Source organism: Thalassophryne amazonica, chromosome 10 (genome assembly GCF_902500255.1).
Source record: "Thalassophryne amazonica chromosome 10, fThaAma1.1, whole genome shotgun sequence".
NCBI lineage: Eukaryota > Metazoa > Chordata > Actinopteri > Batrachoidiformes > Batrachoididae > Thalassophryne > Thalassophryne amazonica.
In genome coordinates this window covers 6,259,471-6,282,319 of record NC_047112.1, presented here as the reverse complement: position 1 = coordinate 6,282,319, position 22,849 = coordinate 6,259,471, and the positions used below count along the sequence as shown (strand labels likewise).

At 44.0% G+C, this 22,849-nt stretch overlaps 1 protein-coding gene across 1 annotated transcript; it reads left to right on the top strand.

Moving 5' to 3' along the window:
- Positions 1-342: 342 nt before the first annotated feature.
- On the top strand, positions 343-9,017 carry LOC117519433 (putative uncharacterized protein DDB_G0282133). Its single transcript, XM_034180780.1, has 7 exons — positions 343-528; positions 904-1,005; positions 1,097-1,273; positions 1,377-1,499; positions 1,603-1,901; positions 6,590-6,884; positions 8,650-9,017. Exons 1-7 carry the CDS (start codon positions 384-386, stop codon positions 9,015-9,017), a joined length of 1,509 nt encoding a protein of 502 aa, XP_034036671.1. The 5' UTR covers positions 343-383.
- Positions 9,018-22,849: the final 13,832 nt, after the last annotated feature.

The window sequence follows — 22,849 nt, the reverse complement described above, 5'->3', positions numbered from 1 at the left end:
CTTTGTTTCCCATGTAACAATAACAAAATACTCAAAATCTGGATTAATCTTTTTAGTCACGTAGCACTATTATTCTGAACACTACTATACAATTAGCACAATAATTAGAATAAAACAAGAATGTGAGAAAGACGTGTCACTCTGCACCTTATTTCCTTCAACCTGAGAAACAAATCAATGCCATAACTTTATTTCTGTACATCATGGAGAGTTGGACGGGCGTGTCCTGTCCTCCTCTGATGAGTTTTAGTAAAAGGCATTAATGAGTCACTGCTGTTACAATAATTGTGCTACTTAGGTGCAGTCGTGTTGTCATCTGCGGCAAAAATAGTTCTTTGTTGTCATGATGTGTTCAGCCTCAGCAGTTTTTTCGTATTACTCAGATGTTTTTTTCACAGTTGCTGGAGGATATAAGACATCAGGTCAGACTGAGAACCACAAACTTCATCCACGGACTTTCATCTGATCAACTCCTCATCATGAAGCTGGTTCTGACTCTGACACTCATCTGGACCGTCTACAGCACTGGTAACACCGCACACTCTGAAACATCGAAAATCAACCAAAATCATTCAACAGGTTTTACATGTCGTGCTTTAAAATTATTATGTCACAACTGAGGGTCGATATGTGTCGTCCTCATTTCTACATAAAACTCTAATTGCAAGTGGAGCTCTGATTATAAATTCAGACTCAAACTGACAAATCTTGAACACTAAAAACTCAGATGTTTGATTTGTAATTTGTTAATTTGCTGATGATCTGTTGATTTATTGTTTGTTTGTTTGTTTTATGGTGTAACTTTTTCATCTCTTAAATCCAGCTGGTAAATTTCTTGGATTCTATGAAAGATGCTGTTACTGTGAAGAAGATCATCTTTTAAATGTCTTTTTTCTCTCACAGCTGGAGCACTTCAGTGTTCCACTTGCTCAGGTTCATGTGCAAACCCAATCCTTGCCCCTTGTACTAATGGAGAGCTGATGTGTGTGACGGCATCTGTATCAGGTAGCTGTGACACACGCTGTCGTCTCTTTTTTTCTTTTCAGGGAAATTGTGTTTTCAAAACTCTTGAACAAATATCTCTTTGATTTTCTAGTGAACATAAGTGTCCCGTCTCCTGGTGTCAGCAAGCAGTTCCTCAGGGGATGTGCCCCTCCCTCCCTGTGTCCATCAGCGGGACCTCAAAGTTTTTCACTTCATGTTGGTGTTGTAGCTGCACGTGGATCAGCTGAGTGCTGCAACTCAGATAACTGCAACAACAAGACTCTGCCTGGTAAATCAGTTCTGATGGTTTGATGATCAACAGTCAGACTGCATCCTGGTGTTAGTTTGTGTTCTGGAAACATCAATCAGAATCTGATTCCTCTCTGTTTCAGTCCCCATCGCTCCTGCAAATGTCGTAAACAGTCTGCAGTGTAAGACTTGTGACCCAACAACATCTCAGTGCAGCATTCCAATACAATGTGAAGGAGTGGAGGACCACTGTGTCCAAACCACAGGTCAGTCTTTATGATGCAACAACATCAAAGCACACACTCACTTTCTTCATCTTCACAGTTTGATACTGGTGAGAATTCTACATTAAAATGTGTGTTTTTGTAGTGATGATTACAAGTCTGGTAAGAGATGTGCCCGTCTTTGGCTGCACATCTTCAAACTTGTGCACAAGTGCTGATGTGCTGAATTCTCTACAAATTCTGTCCAATGTTGGGAGCATCACCAGTGGACCCACCTGCTGCACCGGCAACTTATGTAATGCTGCAACCACAACAACTACTGCAACCACAACAACTACTCCAGTTGCAACAACCACAACTACTCCAGCTGCAACAACTACTCCAGCTACAACAACAACTACTGCAACCACAACAACTACTCCAGTTACCACAACAACTACTCCAGTTACCACAACAACTACTCCAGCTACAACAACAACTACTGCAACCACAACAACTACTGCAACCACAACAACTACTCCAGTTGCAACAACCACAAAAACAACAGCGTCCAGTCACTCCTGCTGTTTCAGACTGAGCTTGTTGCATCTCCTGTTTGGACTGATTGTTTTTGCCATGTTTTATTAGTTAATCAGTGACAGAATAGAAACAGAGTTCAGAGGATTTTACATCTTTGTGTAGCTTTTATTAATCAAACATCTGTGCATATCAATTTGGTGGTTTAAGTGTGTGTGTGTGTGTGTGTGTGTGTGTGTGTGTGTGTGTGTGTGTGTGTGTGTGTGTGTGTGTGTGTGTGTGTGTGTGTGTGTGTGTGTGTGTGTGTGTGTGTGTGTGTGTGTGTGTGTGTGTGTGTGATTATTATGACAGGATCTAACTTTTTGTGAAGTCACAAAGGATCAGATCTTTGAGCAGCACACAGAAACTCTGCCACACAAACAATGTGCATGAATATATAAATAACATATATTACATATATGGATTCATACTTCACACTATATCTCATCAGTTTCTATCTTATAAATGTTTGGTTCATTAAATGAGATCTTTGTGCGTGACTATAAATGATACAAAAATATTTGGGACTTAACATTATCACCTCATTGTGTTTTCTTTGAATTAATGTGACATGTTGCTTTAGTCTTTGTATATGTAATATGAAAATGATTATATACACTATATTACTATATATATTACATTATATATTACTATATTTGTTTTCTGTATCTCATTGGAAAAGGAGAAAAACAGTAAAAACAGAAATAAAAAAGAAAAGAAAGAAAAATTTTGAGGGGAAAAAACAAATTTGCTCCATTCTGGAATAAGGCTGTAACATAATAAAATGTGGATGAAGTGAAGTTCTGTGAATACTTTTTGGTCTCCACACAGATCAAAATGCTTTAAATGTAACTCTTAGCATGTGTGTGCAAATGGTTGTAGCAACAGGTGTACGAGGTGTGGGAGGCAGGGACTACATTACAAAACTACATTTAAAAAAATCCTTAAAGAGGCAGGGGGTTAAGAGGGCTGCAATTAGGGGGTCAGCTGAAAAGGAAAAAAAAAGTGCATATTAGTAAGATTTAAAAAAAAATGTCACGAAAATGTGACTCATTTTGTGATGTGTGCACAAAAAAACTTGTGACTTGTGAGGGGTTGATGTATTTGAATGAATTCTGAAATTCATATAAAAAAAAAGGAGCACTCTGACCCAGAAAAAAACCCTGAGGTGTTCATCCTCATGTGCCTCATCCTCCAAGAAAGAAATCCTCATGTTTTTGGACAATGATACTGTAAAAATCAAAGCTGGAGAGACCAGTGAGCTGTTCAGGTGTTTATTAATGTTTGGGGTCGGCCATATTTCTTTGAAACTGCTCTAATGCAGAGGAACAAAAAAAATAATGGCAACATTAGAAATTTATGTTATACTGTGATAAAAAAACTTGCACAGAAAAGTGCACTAATTATTTTATTCTTTGTTCATACAGATTAGATATCTGTGAACACCGATTTGCTTGATATTTGATGCTCCTGAAAAGGACATTGTTGGGAAAGTGAAATGACACGGACCCACAACGGGGCGTAAATGAACGGACAATGGAAATGCCAAAATATAACAATTTAATGTTGTGAATGTGCACAACGGAATACAGACAGATGCAATTTTGAGACAATAATCAATTATAACAAAAGTGACATGTGGGCAGGCTCGAGGATAGAAGACGTCTGTCCAGAGAAGAGCCGGGTCCCACACGATTTCCACTGCCAACGGAGACCTGCAACACACCGGAGCCGCCAAGTCCTGAGTCCCCACAAACTCAGCTACAAGCTGGGAGTGTATCCTGGTGTTAGTTTGTGTTGTGGAAACATCAATCAGATTCTGATTCCTCTCTGTTTCAGTCCCCATCGCTCCTGAAAATGTCGCAAACAGTCTGCAGTGTCACACTTGTAACCCACAAACATCTCAGTGCAACATTCAAACACAATGTGAAGAAGTGGAGGACCGCTGTGTCCAAACCACAGGTCATCTTTATGATGCAACAACATCAAAGCACACACTCATTTTCTTTATCTTCACAGTTTGATACTGGTGAGAATTCTACATTAAAAATGTGTGTTTTTGTAGTGATGATTACACTTCTGGGAAGAGATGTGCCCGTCTTTGGCTGCACGTCCTCAAACTTGTGCACAAGTGCTGCTGTGCTGAATTCTCTACAAATTCTGTCCAATGTTGGGAGCATCACCAGTGGACCCACCTGCTGCACCGGCAACTTATGTAATGCTGCAACCATAACAACTGCCCAGCAACAACAACTAGTCCAGTTACCACAACTACTCCAGTTACAACAACTACTCCAGTTACAACAACTACTCCAGTTACAACAACTACTGTTGGGAAAGTGTAGTGACACGGACCCACAACAGGGGGCGTAAATGAACGGACAATAGAGGGAGTTAAATTTGAACACTTTACTGTTGTGAATGTCACAACCACACACAGCTGATTATAGAATAAATACAAGTCAATGGATAAAGGTGTCGTGTGGGCAGGCTCGACCATAGGAGACGTCCGTCTGGAGAAGAACCGGAACCACACGATTTCCACCGCCACCGAACCCGAAGGATACTGGAGCCACCAGGTCCCGAGTCCCCCAGGTGGTCACCGTCTCCGCGTGTCGGATCTGGTACTGCTGGCGAAGAGCAAAGACAGTCAAGTGTGGGTGTGTGTACACCCCGTAACAACAACGGTGGGAATTCCACCTCCAACACACACTCGTGCAGCATCTGTGTAACCACTTATCTGAATCTGCAGGCTGAGAAGGTTACCTCCAAAGAAGTACGATATCTCGGCGACGTGGTGGAGGTGACATCCTGCTTTTATCCGGGGTGAAGTGCAGATGATCGGTGACAGCTGTCATAGTTGATGAGTGACAGCTGTCACCTCGGCTGTTCCTGTAAGGCGGCAGCGCCCCCTCGTGCCTGAAGCCCGCACTTCAGGCAGGGCGCCCTCTGGTGGTGGGCCAGCAGTACCTCCTCTTCTGGCGGCCCACACAACAACTACTCCAGTTACAACAACTACTCCAGTTACAACAACAACTACTCCAGTTACAACAACTACGCCAGCTGCAACAACTACTCCAGTTGCAACAACAACTACTCCAGTTACAACAACTACTCCAGTTACAACTACTCCAGCTACAACAACTACTCCAGCTACAACAACAACTACTCCAGCTGCAACAACAACTACTCCAGCTGCAACAACAACTACTCCAGTTACAACAACTACTCCAGTTACAACAACAACTACTCCAGCTACAACAACTACTCCAGTTACAACAACAACTACTCCAGTTACAACTACTCCAGTTACAACAACAACTACTCCAGCTACAACAACTACTCCAGTTACAACTACTCCAGCTGCAACAACAACTACTCCAGCTGCAACAACTACTCCAGTTACAACAACAACTACTCCAGCTACATCAACTATTCCAGTTACAACAACTACTCCAGCTGCAACAACAACTACTCCAGTTACAACAACTACTCCAGTTACAACAACAACTACTCCAGCTACAACAACAACTACTCCAGCTACAACAACTACTCCAGTTACAACAACTACTACTCCAGCTGCAACAACAACTACTCCAGTTACAACAACTACTACTCCAGCTGCAACAACTACTACTACAGCTGCAACAACTACTCCAGTTACAATAACAACTACTCCAGTTACAACAACTACTCCAGCTGCAACAACTACTCCAGTTACAACAACTACTACTCCAGCTGCAACAACTACTACTCCAGCTGCAACAACTACTCCAGTTACAACAACAACTACTCCAGCTGCAACAACTACTACTACAGCTGCAACAACTACTCCAGTTACAATAACAACTACTCCAGTTACAACAACTACTACTCCAGCTGCAACAACTACTACTACAGCTGCAACAACTACTCCAGTTACAACAACAACTACTCCAGCTGCAACAACTACTACTACAGCTGCAACTACTACTCCAGTTACAACAACTACTACTCCAGCTGCAACAACTACTACTCCAGTTGCAACAACTACTCCAGCTGCAACAACAACTACTCCAGTTACAACAACTACTCCAGCTGCAACAACAACTACTCCAGTTACAACAACTACTACTCCAGCTGCAACAACTACTACTACAGCTGCAACAACTACTCCAGCTGCAACAACAACTACTCCAGTTACAACTACTCCAGCTACAACAACTACAACCCCTGGCAATAATTATGGAATCACCGGCCTCGGAGGATGTTCATTCAGTTGTTTAATTTTGTAGAAAAAAAGCAGATCACAGACATGACACAAAACTAAAGTCATTTCAAATGGCAACTTTCTGGCTTTAAGAAACACTATAGTGAGTGATTCCATATTTTTTTTCCCTCTGCTTGGTCTAAAAAAGTAACCGTTACTGACTGCCACAATTATTTTTCCTGATTTCTTATAGTGTTTCTTAAAACCAGAAAGTTGCCATTTGAAATGACTTTAGTTTTGTGTCATGTCTGTGATCTGCTTTTTTTCTACAAAATTAAACAACTGAATGAACATCCTCCGAGGCCGGTGATTCCATAATTTTTGCCAGGGGTTGTACTCCAGTTACCACAACTACTCCAGCTGCAACTCCAGTTACAACAACTACTCCAGTTACAACTACTACTTCAGCTGCAACAACAACTACTCCAGTTACAACAACAACTACTCCAGTTGCAACAACAACTACTCCAATTACCACAACTACTCCAGCTGCAACGACGACGACTCCAGTTACAACAACTACTCCAGTTACAACAACTACTCCAGTTGCAACAACAGCTACTCCAGTTGCAACAACTACTCCAATTACCACAAAAACTCCAGCTGCAACGACGACGACTCCAGTTACAACAACTAGTCCAGTTACAACAACAACTACTCCAGTTACAACTACTCCAGTTACAACAACTACTGTTGGGAAAGTGTAGTGACACGGACCCACAACAGGGGGCGTAAATGAACGGACAATAGAGGGAGTTAAATTTGAACACTTTACTGTTGTGAATGTCACAACCACACACAGCTGATTATAGAATAAATACAAGTCAATGGATAAAGGTGTCGTGTGGGCAGGCTCGACCATAGGAGACGTCCGTCTGGAGAAGAACCGGAACCACACGATTTCCACCGCCACCGAACCCGAAGGATACTGGAGCCACCAGGTCCCGAGTCCCCCAGGTGGTCACCGTCTCCGCGTGTCGGATCTGGTACTGCTGGCGAAGAGCAAAGACAGTCAAGTGTGGGTGTGTGTACACCCCGTAACAACAACGGTGGGAATTCCACCTCCAACACACACTCGTGCAGCATCTGTGTAACCACTTATCTGAATCTGCAGGCTGAGAAGGTTACCTCCAAAGAAGTACGATATCTCGGCGACGTGGTGGAGGTGACATCCTGCTTTTATCCGGGGTGAAGTGCAGATGATCGGTGACAGCTGTCATAGTTGATGAGTGACAGCTGTCACCTCGGCTGTTCCTGTAAGGCGGCAGCGCCCCCTCGTGCCTGAAGCCCGCACTTCAGGCAGGGCGCCCTCTGGTGGTGGGCCAGCAGTACCTCCTCTTCTGGCGGCCCACACAACAACTACTCCAGCTACAACAACTACTCCAGTTACAACAACAACTACTCCAGTTACAACAACTACGCCAGCTGCAACAACAACTACTCCAGTTGCAACAACAACTACTCCAGTTACAACAACTACTCCAGTTACAACTACTCCAGCTACAACAACTACTCCAGCTGCAACAACAACTACTCCAGCTGCAACAACAACTACTCCAGTTACAACAATTACTCCAGCTACAACAACTACTCCAGCTGCAACAACAACTACTCCAGTTACAACAACTACTCCAGCTGCAACAACAACTACTCCAGTTACAACAACTACTCCAGTTACAACAACTACTCCAGCTACAACAACTACTCCAGCTGCAACAACAACTACTCCAGCTGCAACAACAACTACTCCAGCTACAACAACTACTCCAGTTACAACAACTACTCTAGTTACAACAACTACTCCAGCTGCAACAACAACTACTCCAGCTGCAACAACAACTACTCCAGCTACAACAACTACTCCAGCTGCAACAACAACTACTCCAGCTGCAACAACAACTACTCCAGTTACAACAACTACTCCAGTTACAACTACTCCAGCTACAACAACTACTCCAGCTGCAACAACAACTACTCCAGCTGCAACAACAACTACTCCAGTTACAACAACTACTCCAATTACAACAACTACTCCAGCTACAACAACTACTCCAGCTGCAACAACAACTACTCCAGTTACAACAACTACTCCAGCTGCAACAACAACTACTCCAGTTACAACAACTACTCCAGCTGCAACAACAACTACTCCAGCTACAACAACTACTCCAGCTGCAACAACAACTACTCCAGTTACAACAACTACTCCAGCTGCAACAACAACTACTCCAGCTACAACAACTACTCCAGCTGCAACAACAACTACTCCAGTTACAACAACTACTCCAGCTGCAACAACTACTCCAGCTACAACAACTACTCCAGTTACCACAACTACTCCAGCTGCAACTCCAGTTACAACTACTCCAGTTACAACTACTACTTCAGCTGCAACAACTACTCCAGTTGCAACTACTCGTTACCACAACAACTACTCCAATTACCACAACTACTCCAGCTGCAACGACGACGACTCTAGTTACCACAACTACTCCAATTACCACAACAACTACTCCACTTACAACTACTCCAGTTACAACTACTCCATTTACCACAACTACTCCAATTACCACAACAACTACTCCAGCTGCAACAAAGATGACTCCAGTTACCACAACAACTACTCCAATTACCACAACAACTACTCCAGCTGCAACAAAGATGACTCCAGTTACCACAACAACTACTCCAATTACCACAACAACTACTCCAGTTCCCTAACCCTAACCCTAACCACACAGATCAAAATGCTTTAAATGTAACTCTTCACATTCAGGCAGAATTGCAAGACAAAAGACAAAAAAAAATCTGTGGAACCTGCTTTTAAAACAAATAGTAATAAACGAAAAAGTAAATGGAAAGAAAGTAGTATTTGGGTGTAACAAAACTTTAAAAAAAAGTTGCTTGACCAGTTTTGCTTTTTTCTGGCATTATTCTGTCCTCCAACGTGCGTGCCGACTATGCACGAATTGACAGATAGCTAAACAGTAATTGCAGGTTGAATGATGAGCCAGATGAGGAGAATAAAGTTCAGTCTTCTTTACTCTGGAATGTCTTGGACACAGCTTCTGAATTACTGAATCTGTGAAACTAATCACAAAATAATATTTGGCTTAGCATATCTACCTTTGTCAGTACAATTCATGTAATTCTCAGTGACATGGCAAATCACATAAATAAAGTCAGAATATAAAGTACAAAATCCTGAGAGAGTGGTAATTAAATCAGTGTATAGCTACAACATAGATAACCTGACAACACAGCAAAGGTAATGGGGTGAGCTGCTTATGTTACACAGCATCACAAAGTGTACATAAACACACAATATTAAGAAACACTGAATCATTAAACTTAGATTAACTATATTACTTACAAGCAATACTTCTAAAAGGCATCAAACAAGCAGATGGTTCAAGAATGCACAGGCATGAAAATGCTCTCCAGTGTATCTAAACCATGTGGCTGAACAGAAAGTTGACCACATGACCACTTTCGGCCAATGAACGCTGACTCAAGACCATCTGACCACTCTCAGCCAATGAACTGGCGGCTTCTTACAGGCTAGGAACTACCTGTGCTGCTATGTTAAAAATGACCACTAGGTGTCACTATAAAACCAGGACAAATTTCTTACTGATAACATTACACTCCCCGTCTGATATTGAATGCAATATCACTAAACATTTTTTCTTTATAAGTGAGAAGAACATTGCTGCAATACTGCATTCCTGAGACTATAAACAGACATAAGACGTATCACCTCCACAATAGGTCTAAGGAATGTTTTCACAATTCCACCCTTAGTTACTCTCAGTTCTAATTTCCTGACTTTCCCATCAGTGCCAGGGATAGCTTTGGTCACGAGAGCCATAGGCCACTCATTTCTTTTCACTTGACTGTCCTTCAACAAAACTACATCACCTTCTTTAATGTTGGGCCTACTTTCTTGCCATTTCTTGCGAGTCTGTAGCGTAGCCAGATATTCTCGTCTCCATCTCTCCCAGAACATATTGGCAAGCTGTTGCACTCTTTTCCACTGTTGACGGTACAGATCAGTGTTTTCAAAGGATACAGGAGGAGGCTGAGGAGGAGACATTTTCTGCGTGAGAATCATTACTGGTATCAAGAGGAAAGGAGACTCAGGATCAGTAGAGATGGGTGTCAGAGGTCTTGCATTAATGATGGCGCATATTTCGGCCATGAAGGTGGACAACACTTCGTGAGTGAGGCATGAGGGAGTGACTTGGGACAGGATGGCATCCAGTATCCGTCTGGAGATCCCAATCATCCTTTCCCATGCTCCTCCCATATGAGAGGAGTGGGGCGGATTAAAGGTCCACTTGCACCCCTCTTCACTGAGATATCTTGACACGCTTGGTTCTGTTGCATTGTCCATAAGCATTTTCAACTCTTTGCATGCCCCTTTGAAGTTAGTTCCACAGTCAAAACGTATTTGCTTTATAGGGCCTCGCAAGGAAATGAAGCGGCGTAGAGCATTTATGAAGGATGAGCTATCCGTTGACTCTATCAGTTCAATGTGCACTGCTTGCACACTTAAACATGTGAAAATCACAGCCCACCTTTTACTGTTGGCTTGGCCTCCGCGAGTACGGCGTGTGGACACGTCCCATGGGCCAAACACATCCAGGCCCACATTAGTGAAAGGTGGTTCTGTGCTGAGGCGGTCAAGGGGAAGAGCCGCCATTTTCTGCTCCGCTGTCTTTCCTCTGAGCTTGTTGCAGATGACACACTTATGGAGGGCACTATTGACACATCTCCTCGCTCCAACTATCCAGAAGCCCTCTGAGCGGATGGAGGCTTCTGTGAAGACACGGTCTTGGTGTTTCACTCTCTCATGAAAGTGATTCGTGAGGAGAGTGGCGACATGGCTGCGGCCTGGGATGATGAGCGGATGTTTCTCCATGTTTCTCCAGCAGACCATTTTTGAGAACAGGGGACAACGTTTTGAGTGGACTGTTTTTAGGAATTTCTTTCTCCTTCTCCAGACATGCAAATTCTGTGACATGTGAGGAGTCAGGGTGCTGTAGGAAAGCTGGACCGGTGAGCCAGATGGTTTCGGTGAGATTGGCTGCAGGCACTGATCTGGTAGCCACATCCGCCGGATTCAGTAAAGTGGGCACGTAATGCCATTGCTCAGGGTGTGTAAACCTTCTGATCTTTTGCACTCTGTTGCTAACGTACACATAAAATCTTCGGGTGTCATTGCAGATGTACCCTAGCACCACTTTACTGTCCGCATAAAATTCTAGGGCATCTAGCTTACAGTCCAGCTCCTGCACAATCAGCCCTGCTAGGTCAACTGCAAGCACAGCCGTGCACAGTTCAAGTCTGGGGACAGTATGGTTTGGCTGAGGGGCTAATTTGGCCTTGCCCATGATGAAGCCTACATGACATGTAGCATTGCTGTTTGTAACCTTCAGATAAGCTACAGCTGCTATAGCCTGTACAGACGCATCAGCGAACACATGGATCTCTTTATTTGCTGTGTTTGAGAGAGAGGCTACTGTGTATGCTCATGGTGTTTCAAAGTGTATGAGAGCTCGTAGAGAGTCTCTCCAGGCATTCCTGGGGAGAGAGGAGCGTCCCAGTCTGTAGTCATGCTTGCAAGCTCTGTGAGCAGGAATTTCCCTCGGATAGTGATGGGAGCCACGAGAACAAGGGGGTCGAACAAGCTGTTGACTGTGGCTAGAAGGCCTCTGCGGGTGAACGGCTTATCAGAGCTGGCAACACAGAAAATGAATGTATCATTTTGAAGGTCCCAGCTCAGTCCTAGGCTGCGTTGGACTGGTCGGGAATCTATCTCCAGGTCCAGGTCTTTCAGATCCTTTGCATAATCAGTAGAAGGGAATGCTTGCATGACTGCTGGGCTGTTGGATGCTATCTTATGAAGCTTCAGGTTTGAGACAGCGAGCATGTCCTGTGTAGCTTTAAGTAGGTCAATGGCTTCAGTGACAGAGGGAAGGGACTTGAGTCCATCATCAACGTAGAAATCCCTCTGCACAAAGCCCTTTGCATCTGCCCCAAACTCAGCCTCTCCATGTAGAGCTGCACGGTTGAGTCCGTAAATCGCAATAGCAGGGGAAGGGCTATTGCCGAACACGTGAACTCTCATTCTGTATTCTACAATGTCTTTGAATGTGTTATTGTCTCTGAACCAAAGGAATCAAAGGTAGTTCCTGTAATCCTCTCGGACAATGAAACTGTGGAACATTTGTTCTATGTCTGCAGTGATGGCCACAGGCTCACATCTAAAGTGTAACAAGACCCCCATCAGGCTGTTATTCAAGTCTGGGCCTGTCAGCAGCACATCGTTCAGGGACACACCAAGATGACGAGCACTGGAGTCGAACACCACTCTAATCTCTTCAGGCTTACGTGGATGGTATACACCGAATGTAGGCAAATACCAGCATTCTTCTCCTTCATGGAGGGGCGGAGCCTGTTCAGCATGGTGGCGATCAAAGATGTTCTGCATAAATGCTACAAATTGCTCCTTTATCTGAGGCCTTTTGTCAAGCATTCGACAGAGTGAGGTGAAACGGCACAACGCTTGTTCTTTGTTATTCGGCAGGCATGGTCTTGGAAAACGAAAGGGAAGCGGTGCCACCCAGCTGTTGGTGTCATCCATGAACATCTCTTTCTCCATTATTTGCATGAACAGTCTGTCCTCAATTGACGGGCCCACTTTGTCATCATCTGCCGTTCTTTTGAAGATGGTGCTGCCTTGTGGGCTTTCACAGCGGAGGCTCCAACTGCGAGACAGGTGAGTGTCAATGGCTGACTGAGAGAAAGGGGGAGTTTTTGAGGCACTGAGTGCATTCAGAGACTCCTTCAGTATAATGTGGTTATGACATGGACTGAAGTGAGATGGGCGTCCATTGTGTAGAAGAATTTTTAGGTCCATATTTGAACTGTGATGAACTATCAAGTGTCCTGATCCGAACTGTATGTCCTCTGGTTGAACTAGCAGGTGTTCAACCCAAAAAAAAGGGCTCTATTAGTCATTTAGTCTGTCAGGGGCTTTCCAAGGCCTTTTAGGTGCTTTCCCGCAGGCCGCGTGCAGGGGCCTCAGGCCAGCTGCACGTGTGGCTGAGGCCACGTGCGGAGGGGGCCTCAGGCCAGCTGCACCTGTGGCTGAAGGTCTTTTAAAAAAATCAGTTGTAAATCCTTCATGTTTTAATGGGAGCATTTGTCACATTGAAATAATGGCCTAACACCTGCTTAGGGTTCACTAGAGGACGCTTCCAATAGAAAACCATGTCTTGGGAATGAAATAAATAAAAAAGTCGAAGGAGGAGCGATGCCCGCGGGTCTCCAATAAATAGACGAGCGCGGTTGTCATATTCAGTCTCTCTAGAGGACTCAGTTTGTCTAAGCTTTGTGTCGAAGGCTTAAATAAACTTAAAAACTCTGTGCATTTTATCTTGCTTAAGGCTGAATTATTCTAAAGTGTTGTGTCCTCTTTCTAGCATATCACTTGCAATTAGTTTGTGTTATCTAAAAGACGACATCCTGAGAAGACCAAAAAGACGAGCCGCGACAGAACTTGGCGAGCCAGCTTCAGGAGGGTCCAGGGGCATTCCGGCAGCCTGGGGCAGTCCAGCTCATCCCTCCAGACCGTAAATAACAGTGATCACGACTAAAAGGTAAGCAGAAACCTTTTATAATTTCTGCACGATCTGGAGGAGTGAGTCGGGATTTCCGCCCAAGTTGACAGGTGATATTTTTTAATTGCCTCTTACCCAAAAGAACCTGGACTAAGAAAATTGATAAGAGACTAAAAAAAGATAAGATTGAAAATTATCAGGCCTTGTAGATAAAATGCTCAGAAGGTGTGTGTGTTCCCGGGAAAAAGAATGTCTATGTGAGTGAAAGGTCAGGAATGTTCATGAACTCTGGTGCGGAAAGAGTGCGTGGAGAACTAACCTGGATGCTTGGGGAATAATTGGTGTTGAAATTCGTTACTAACGTGCCGGCTGATAGCATGCGCTGTAGGGGTTAATTTAGGGGAGTATACTGACAAATAGATACAAGGTAATACAAGGTTATTTAAAGAGTTTAACAGAGACTGAAGTGAAATAAGTGAGAAAAAAGAGTTTAACAAGAGAATACGTGCAGAGAAAGCACAAGATAAGCGCCTGAGGGGGCGCAGTAGAAATACCGTACGTGATAAAGAGATTTAAAGAGAAAAGTGCAAAGAAGCACAGCTGACAGTAAGTAAAAGAGCTCAATAAAGGACGTCATTTTTTAAGAAAAGAGAAAAACTATAAAAAAAATAATAAAATAAATAGAGAGTTAGTGCAGAATACATGAGAATTAATGAAGCAGAAAATAGTGCAGTAAGGCACCAAATATACGCTTGTGGGGCGTGGGAGAAGAATAAGTAATTAAATACACAGTAATATGAGTTTTTTTATAAGAAAAGAAAAAGAGAATATTTTCAGTGCAAAGGCACATTAAGCTCACGAGGAGCTCAGTAAGTGAAAAAAAAAAAGGCAGAAGAAAGTGCAGAAAGGCACAGGATACGCACGCGAGGCGCGGTAAGGCGTAGAAATAAATGAAATATTGTATGCTCAGAAAGGAGCTTGTGAAAATAATATATTAAGCACAGGATACGCACGCGAGGCGCGGTAAGGCGTAGAAGTAAATGAAATATTGTATGCTCAGAAAGGAGCTGGTGGAAAATAATATATTAAGCACAGGATACGCACGCGAGGCGCGGTAAGGCGTAGAAGTAAATGAAATATTGTACGCTCAAAGAGGGCTTGAAAAAAGTAATATATGAAGTTGCTGACAGCGCCGGAGAAGCTGTCTAACGTGAAGAAGAGATACATGCTTAAACAGAACACATTGGTGTTAAGTGAATAAAAAGGTTGTTTAAAGCCGCGGAGTGAAAAGTGGCAGAAGTCTAGATAGAGATATATAGAAAGTTGTTTTTAATAATTTTTGTGTATAAAGCTTTTGAAGATTGGTGTGTGGGAGAGTGGAGAGTAATCTGTGTAAAGCTGTGAGAACTTGCAGGCTGGCTGACATACAAGATTAATGTGAAAGAGTACGAGGGGGAGGTATTTAGACCCAACAGGAGGACTTGGGAGGTGCATGACAGGCAGAGAGGAAAGTGTGAAACAGACAGTGAAGAAAAAGACAGGAGAAGAGTGCTATGTAAATACAGAGAAGGTAGATATTATTTCAAAGAGAGAAAACTAATAAACAAACATAGCAGAAAAAGACGAGAAGCAGAAAGTTAAAAAAAAAAAAAATTAAATTAGAAGGGAAATAGAAAGTCGGGAGCAAAGACATTAGGAGGTGTTAGGGTTGTAAGAGGATTAAATAAATAAAGTTGGTTATAAATCAAAAGAGATAAAGCTTAGATTATAGTGAAAAAGCTGACAGACTGATCAATGCTTGGGACAGTCATTGATGGGAGACTTAAGTGATGATGAAATAATACTCCCAGAACATTACTTGACTGACGGAGACATCGAAACCCAGGGAATCAGGACACATTTTTGGCTGGAAAGGACCTATTTTGACAGGGTAGGAGCAGAACATTGGCAGGACGAACAAGAGATCAATCAGAAATTATGGCAGATTACTAAGGTAATCAATCTGAAGCAAAAGAAAGAACAATTCCCTCTAATTAATTGGGAGCTGCTGATAAGACGTCTGTGGCATCAGGGTTTAACCCCGTGGCTGGAGCTGCTTTGTGCTGACCCTAATAAAGAACTTAGCATACCATTAAATCATTTAGTAACACTACCAACCGATCCAGGTGAAGAACTGTTTCCTAGGTTGACTCTGACTGTGGTCCCAAGGAAGGTTCGGTGGGAAACAGGTAAATTTTCATATTTAGTTAAAGAAAAAGAAGACGGGCATAGCAGTTGGAAATTTAATCCTTTTAAGGGTTTAAAATACAAAACAGGTGTTACAGCCAGCAAGTTATTGGTCTGGATCAGGACAGCCCCTGAGGGACTACCAGAACACCATAGAAACACCTCACATAGCGTTTGTCAGGGTTACATGGGTAACTCTCAAGGTCAAGGTCGGGAAAGTACCCCGCTAGACTTAGTACTAAGAAAATATCCAGGAAAACGCACTAAGGCCAACCAATGTATGAGAAAGTGGCACAAAAGGTCACATGGGGGCAGGCAATGGCCTTTGGAGGGATCATTTGATCCGGTGATGTGTGAAGCAGTTGCGGTAGAAATACAGAAAAAAGAAATTAAAGATCAGCAGAAGAACGTAAAAAACAACAAAAAACGCACTGAAGAAAAAGAAGTTTTGGCCTTGTTCAAGCAGGAAGCACAGAGGCTACAGCAGAAAAGAGAAAAAATGACAGAGGAAAGATCCAAAGAGACTAAAGCCAGTGCACCGAGCTGGGAAGCAGAGCCACCCCCATATAAACGTCATGATATGGGGAAGACAGCTGGACAATTTGTATTAGGAACTCGTGAAGAGGACCAAGGCATGGATGTGGAGGGCAAATTCACACTGACACTAAAAGCTCGAGAGCCACAAGGAGACAGGTCCTCAGTCTGTCAAATGGATCATACAAGGTCTCCAAGTCCGAAAGTAAGTGGTCGCTCACCACGACCAGCAGGGGAGGCCACAAATAACAGTGACACGGAGGCAGACGAGGATAAAGAGAGAGACCTGAAGGCTCCGCCTGCACATCGAGGTCCACTGAAAACCGTCCCCTCCCACCATAAGTCAGCCGACTGGACCTTCACAGGCTATAGAGGCTCCGAAGAGTGGCACAAGAGCTTCTGTGACACACTGGATCTGGCCAGAAGAGATAATGAAGAACTAGCAGAGCAACTTCGGCTAGCGAAGGAAAGAATACAAAGACATAGGGACACCGAGGAAAGAAGAATATTACAACAGTCGACGCCCAATCAAGGGAATCACATTATACAGCCACCCACCCGAAAAATTTCTGGTGAGATCATCATTGAGAGTGCAAAAGAGGCCCGACTCAGGCAAAGACAACAATGTGTAGCCAAAGACATAGCGGCTTTAGAACAGAATATAACCGACTGGATGGACTGCCTGGAACCAGTCAGTCGCACTCGATCTGGAAGACAGTATGGAGTCCGCACAGAAGAAGAGGAGGACGAAGACCTCATATGCCCATTGGTGGTTAGAAATGGTCATCATGTGTATACCCCATGGAGCTGGACAGACATGGTGGGGCTGGCCAACAGACTGCCAGACATCACCCAAGGAGCTGGGAGATGGATAACTGCCTTAGAAGAAGGCACTGCAGGGGTAACCTTGTCTTTAGGTGACATAAAAGCCTTGCTAATGTATGTCATGGGAAAACATGACACTGAAGAATTAGCAGGAAAGGTTGGACTAACACAAATGATGGGCACAAATCAACATGATGAAGTCCCCTTTAATCGCTATAGAAACTCCATGTGGGAAGGACTGAGAAGAAAGTACCCTGAGGTCTTGGATCCCTCTAAATTGGATGATGAGGAGTGGACACCTGAAGAGTGCCCAAAGAAGTTCCTGCACCGATTCCAGAAGAGATGGGCGGAGGAAACAGGAAATGCATGGAACCATTCTCCAGCAACTGAAATCCTTTTTAAAATAACTGTAAAAAAGGCTCTACCAGATGAGGTTCAGAAAGCCCTAGATGGAGTTGTGGGACTATCAAAAATGAATTGGGCTTTATACTCTGAGCATATTTGTCACCATCTTGAAATCTACAAGAAAGAAAAACAAAAAGAAGAAGATGCAGCAAAATCCCTGACGAAAAAATTGGTGCAGATGCAGTTGGGAGAGCTAACCAAAGTCAAGAAAGAAAAAACAAAGACCCAGGCACCAATGATGACCCCTGTTCCTTCTGAGTCGGCAAGCACAGGCCCTACGGCAAACACTGCTGCCACCTTACAGGCACCTGTGGTAACAGCCACACAGAGCCCCCAAGGAGCAGCAGGGAGCACTGCTGCAGGAGAAGTCTCAGCACCAGTGGAGCATCACTATCACTACCATAGCACTGGCACACCCGGAAATGGACCCACCTACAGTCATGGGTGGAGAGGAGAGTCACGGAATTTTCAAGGTCAAAGAGGAGGGTGGCGAAGAGGATCTCGCCAACCTTCATTTGGAAGCAGATTCCAGAACTCAGCTCCCAGGAACAGTCAAGCGGGACCGCCTATGGGACCAACACCCCCAATAGGGGATCAACCCTCTAATGAGTGTTGGAGCTGTGGACAACCTGGACATCGAATGAGAAATTGTCCGGCCCGACCTTGGGTTGGACCCTCTGCCTATTGGCAATAGGGAGGCCTAGAGAAGACAGAGGGGGAAACGGTGGCATTGGCTATTTCGATGATACCTAAGGAAGAGCCAACCGTCACCGTTAATATACAAAACAGAGATTTCCCTTTCATGGTGGATACAGGGGCAACATACTCTTGCATAGGGAAAATGGGCGCTCATCTCCCCCTCTCTGGGTCTGTAATTAAGACCATCGGCTTCTCTGGGAAAACTCAAATAATACCTTTTACACGCCCACTTCCTGTAACGATTGCAGGAAAAACAATTGAAGCACCCCTGTTATACTCACAAAATACACCTGTGAATTTGCTGGGAAGAGACATTTTATGTAAGCTACAAACCCAGATAGTGTGTACCCATCAAGGACTGCAAATACACTTTCCTGACGAAGCACTCACCAACATTATGGTGCTTATGGACATGGAAAACAAGGTCCGACCTGTGCAACCCATGGTATACTGGCTGAAGTTACAACCAGAAAATTCAAATCTTCAACTGGAATGGGAAAAATGGAAGCCCTGGGCAGAACAACACTATGAAGCAGTATGTACACCTAGTTTACCTTTACATGTCACCCTGATGTTCGATGCCAAACAAGAACAAACTGACTATGCATGCTGCTGGGATGCATTGATGAATCAACGGCTGTTTCACATAACCACCACAGAAATTTATTTAGGCCCCCAAGGGGCCGCAGCTTCTGTCAAGCTAACTTCAGCTGAACAACAATGGTATCAAGTGCCGAATGCCACACCTCATGTGACCCTTTTAGTCTCAGAAAAGTACGAATCTCATGACCTAGGTCCAATGGTAAAGACAGCCTCAGAAGTTGAAGAATGGCAAAACATGGAAAGTCCACAAGTACATCTGTCAAAAGACCAGCAGTTTATACGAATTAATTTAAAAGTAAATGATGAGGCTATAGCTCAAAAAGTGGAGCTCAATCCTAGACCAGAGGGACAGATGGTGTTATCGGCCCAACAAGAGAGATTGTTAGAGCAAATACCACCAGTGGTGTGGTCCAAAAGCAAAACGGATGTAGGACTAGTAAAAACAGCCTTACCAGTAAAAATAAAAGTAAAACCGGGAGCAAAACTGCCTCACCAAAGGCAGTATTCATTAAAACCTCAGGCTATTGAAGGCATAAAACCAGTAATCAAGGGACTATTGGCAGCTGGAGTTTTAATAAAAACTGCAAGCCCATGCAATACTCCTATCTACCCTATCCCTAAAAACAATACCAAAGAGTATCGGCTGGTACATGATCTGCGTCCTATCAATGCAATTATAGAAATGGATGCACCTATAGTACCTGATCCGCATACTATACTATCAAGCATCCCTGCTGGAGCAAAATGGTACACAGTAATCGATCTGTGTTCAGCCTATTTCAGTGTGCCTGTGCACCCAGACTCACAACATTTGTTTGCATTCACATTTCTGGGACAACAGCTAACGTATACACGGCTACCTCAGGGACTGAACCTGTCCCCAGCCATCTTTAACAAAGTCCTGGCTGAAGATTTACAACACCTTGACATACCCAGTACATTGGTGCAATATATGGATGATCTCCTTATTGCATCAGAGACTCAAGAACAGTGTGAAAAAGATTCATTAATTGTATTGCATGCATTGGCAGATGGAGGTCATAAAGTAAGTAAGGACAAATTGCAGTTCTGCAAACAACAAGTAGAATACTTGGGAAGACAGTTGTGTGGGACCACGCGATGTATAGCCCCAAGCCAAGTGGAGGCTATAATCAAGGCTCCCAAACCCCAAACAGTGGGACAGATGCTTTCATTCCTTGGGATGGCAGGGTACAGTCGGCCGTGGATTTGTGATTATGCTATAAAAACTGCACCTTTGCGTGCCATGATTAGAGCAGTGGGGCAAACAAGCAATGCAGCTCTCCTCGTCTGGACAGATCAGGCAACGGGAGCTTTTGAGGCCCTAAAAACAGACATGCAATCTGCTCCCGCGTTAGGTAACCCAGATTATGGGAAACCTTTCCATTTGTATGTTACTGAAAAAACTGGATATGCTTGTGCTGTACTAATGCAGGAAACAAATGAAGGAAAACAACCATTGGCCTATTATAGTACAAAGCTTGACAACATTGAAACAGGATTGCCACCATGCTATCAGGGTCTAGCAGCAGCTGCCTTTGCATTTCAAAAAGCATCATCCATAATCATGGGACATGCAGTAACGTTGTACACGTCGCATCAGTTACATGCCCTGCTAACCAGTCAACGTTTTGTCTTAACACAAGCTAGACGCACTGGATATGAAGTTGTGTTGTCCGCTCCAGAAATAACAATACAACGTTGTCACACGGTGAATCCCGCCACCAAATTGACCACACCGTTAGATGGTACTCCACATAACTGTGTGGCAGAGACAGAGAAATTTTTGAGAGCCAGAGAACATTTGTATAATCACGCCATAGATGCAGATCTAACCCTGTTCGTGGATGGCTCATGCTTTCGGGATGCCGCGGGATTGCATGCGGGTATGGGGATTGTTAAACTAAACACGGATGGCGAGACCTTTGAATTACTGGAGTCCCAAGGAATTGATCAGCCTTGTTCAGCCCAACTGGCAGAAATCAAAGCCTTAACTATGGCTTGCCAGATAGCTAAAGATCAACGTGTTAATATCTACACAGACTCAGCCTACGCTTATGGCGTATGTCATGTACATGCAAACATTTGGAAACAAAGGGGATTCCTGAGAGCAGATGGCACCCCTGTCACTCATGGAGAAGCGATTTCCCAACTGTTACAAGCTCTCCAATTACCGTCTGAGGTAGCCATCATTAAATGTGCAGGTCATCAAAAGAATAATAACATCATAGCTCAAGGTAACAACCTAGCAGATGGCGCAGCGCGCAAAGGAGCACAAGGAGAAAATATGTTTCCCCTGCTAACCATCCAAGATTGTGCCCCACTGGTTTCACTTGACGCACTGATAGTGGCTCAAAGTAGGGCCAGTGGAGAAGAAAAACAAATGTGGGTTAAACGAGGCGCTATTGAGACACGCAGTCAGGGGCCAGCGGACAAGCTGTGGCGCAGTAGTCATGGACATTTTGTGTTACCCACCAATTTATTACGACATGCAATCATTTGGGCCCACGGACCCGATCATTGTTCGCGAGTCCAAATTATGAACAAACTAAAAGCTGTCTGGTGGTCACCATATATGGCAGCAACAGTGGACCGTTTGTTGAATGAGTGTGAGGTATGTGCACAGTACAATGTCCAGAAATCATTCACAGCCCCTTTAGCCCACATTCCGGTCCCTGATGGGCCATTCAGACATCTTATGATGGATTTCATAGACATGGGAGCTGAAAATCGAGTTAAACGAATGAGATATGTTTTGGTAGTGATATGCAGATTCAGCCGATGGATTGAGGCAGTAGCCTCTGCAAATCAAGACCATAAAACGGTAGCCAAATTCTTGTGCCGAGATGTCTTTCCAAGATTTGGCATTCCAGATACTATCTCATCTGACAACGGTAGGGCTTTTGTAGCCAAGGTTACACAAGAAACATTCAAACAATTGGGTATCAAACAGAAGTTTGGGTGTGTTTATCACCCCCAATCAAATGGGGCGGTGGAACGGGCTAATGGCATTTTAAAGAACAAACTAGCAAAAATCATAGCAGACAGCAATGGCAAACTAACCTGGCTGGATGCATTGCCGCTTGCTTTATTGTCAATGCGCTCACAATCTAACCGACTAACCCATTTGACACCATTTGAAGCTCTTACAGGTCGGCCGATGCCTATTCCATACCTGAGAGGACCCTACGAAGGACCATCGCTGGAGCAGCTACAAGACGAATGGCATAATTATCTGAGACAGTTAACCCAAATACACAAAACTATCTTTTTGCAGGTCAAAGGTGCTACAGAAGACAGAGAAGCAGAGATTCCACTTGAAAATCAGAGCATCCAGCCTGGTGATCTGGTTTACGTCAAGGTGTTCAAAAAGAAGTGGGACAGGCCCCGCCGAGAAGGTCCTTTTAAAGTTATTCTTGCCTCACGTACAGCAGTCAAAGTAGACGGTAAGGACACTTGGTTTCATTTAAACCACTGCTGTAGGGTTGGTGGCCCAGCGCCCCTGCGGCCTCGGCAACCTCGTCTTGGCAGAGCCGCCGGGCCAAGGGGGGAAGCAGGAGAAGCCAGAGACCCTACAGCAGCACCGAGGGACGGCCACGCCTCCCTGCAGCCAGAAGAAGCACAGAGGGAAGGCCACGCCTCCCTGCAGC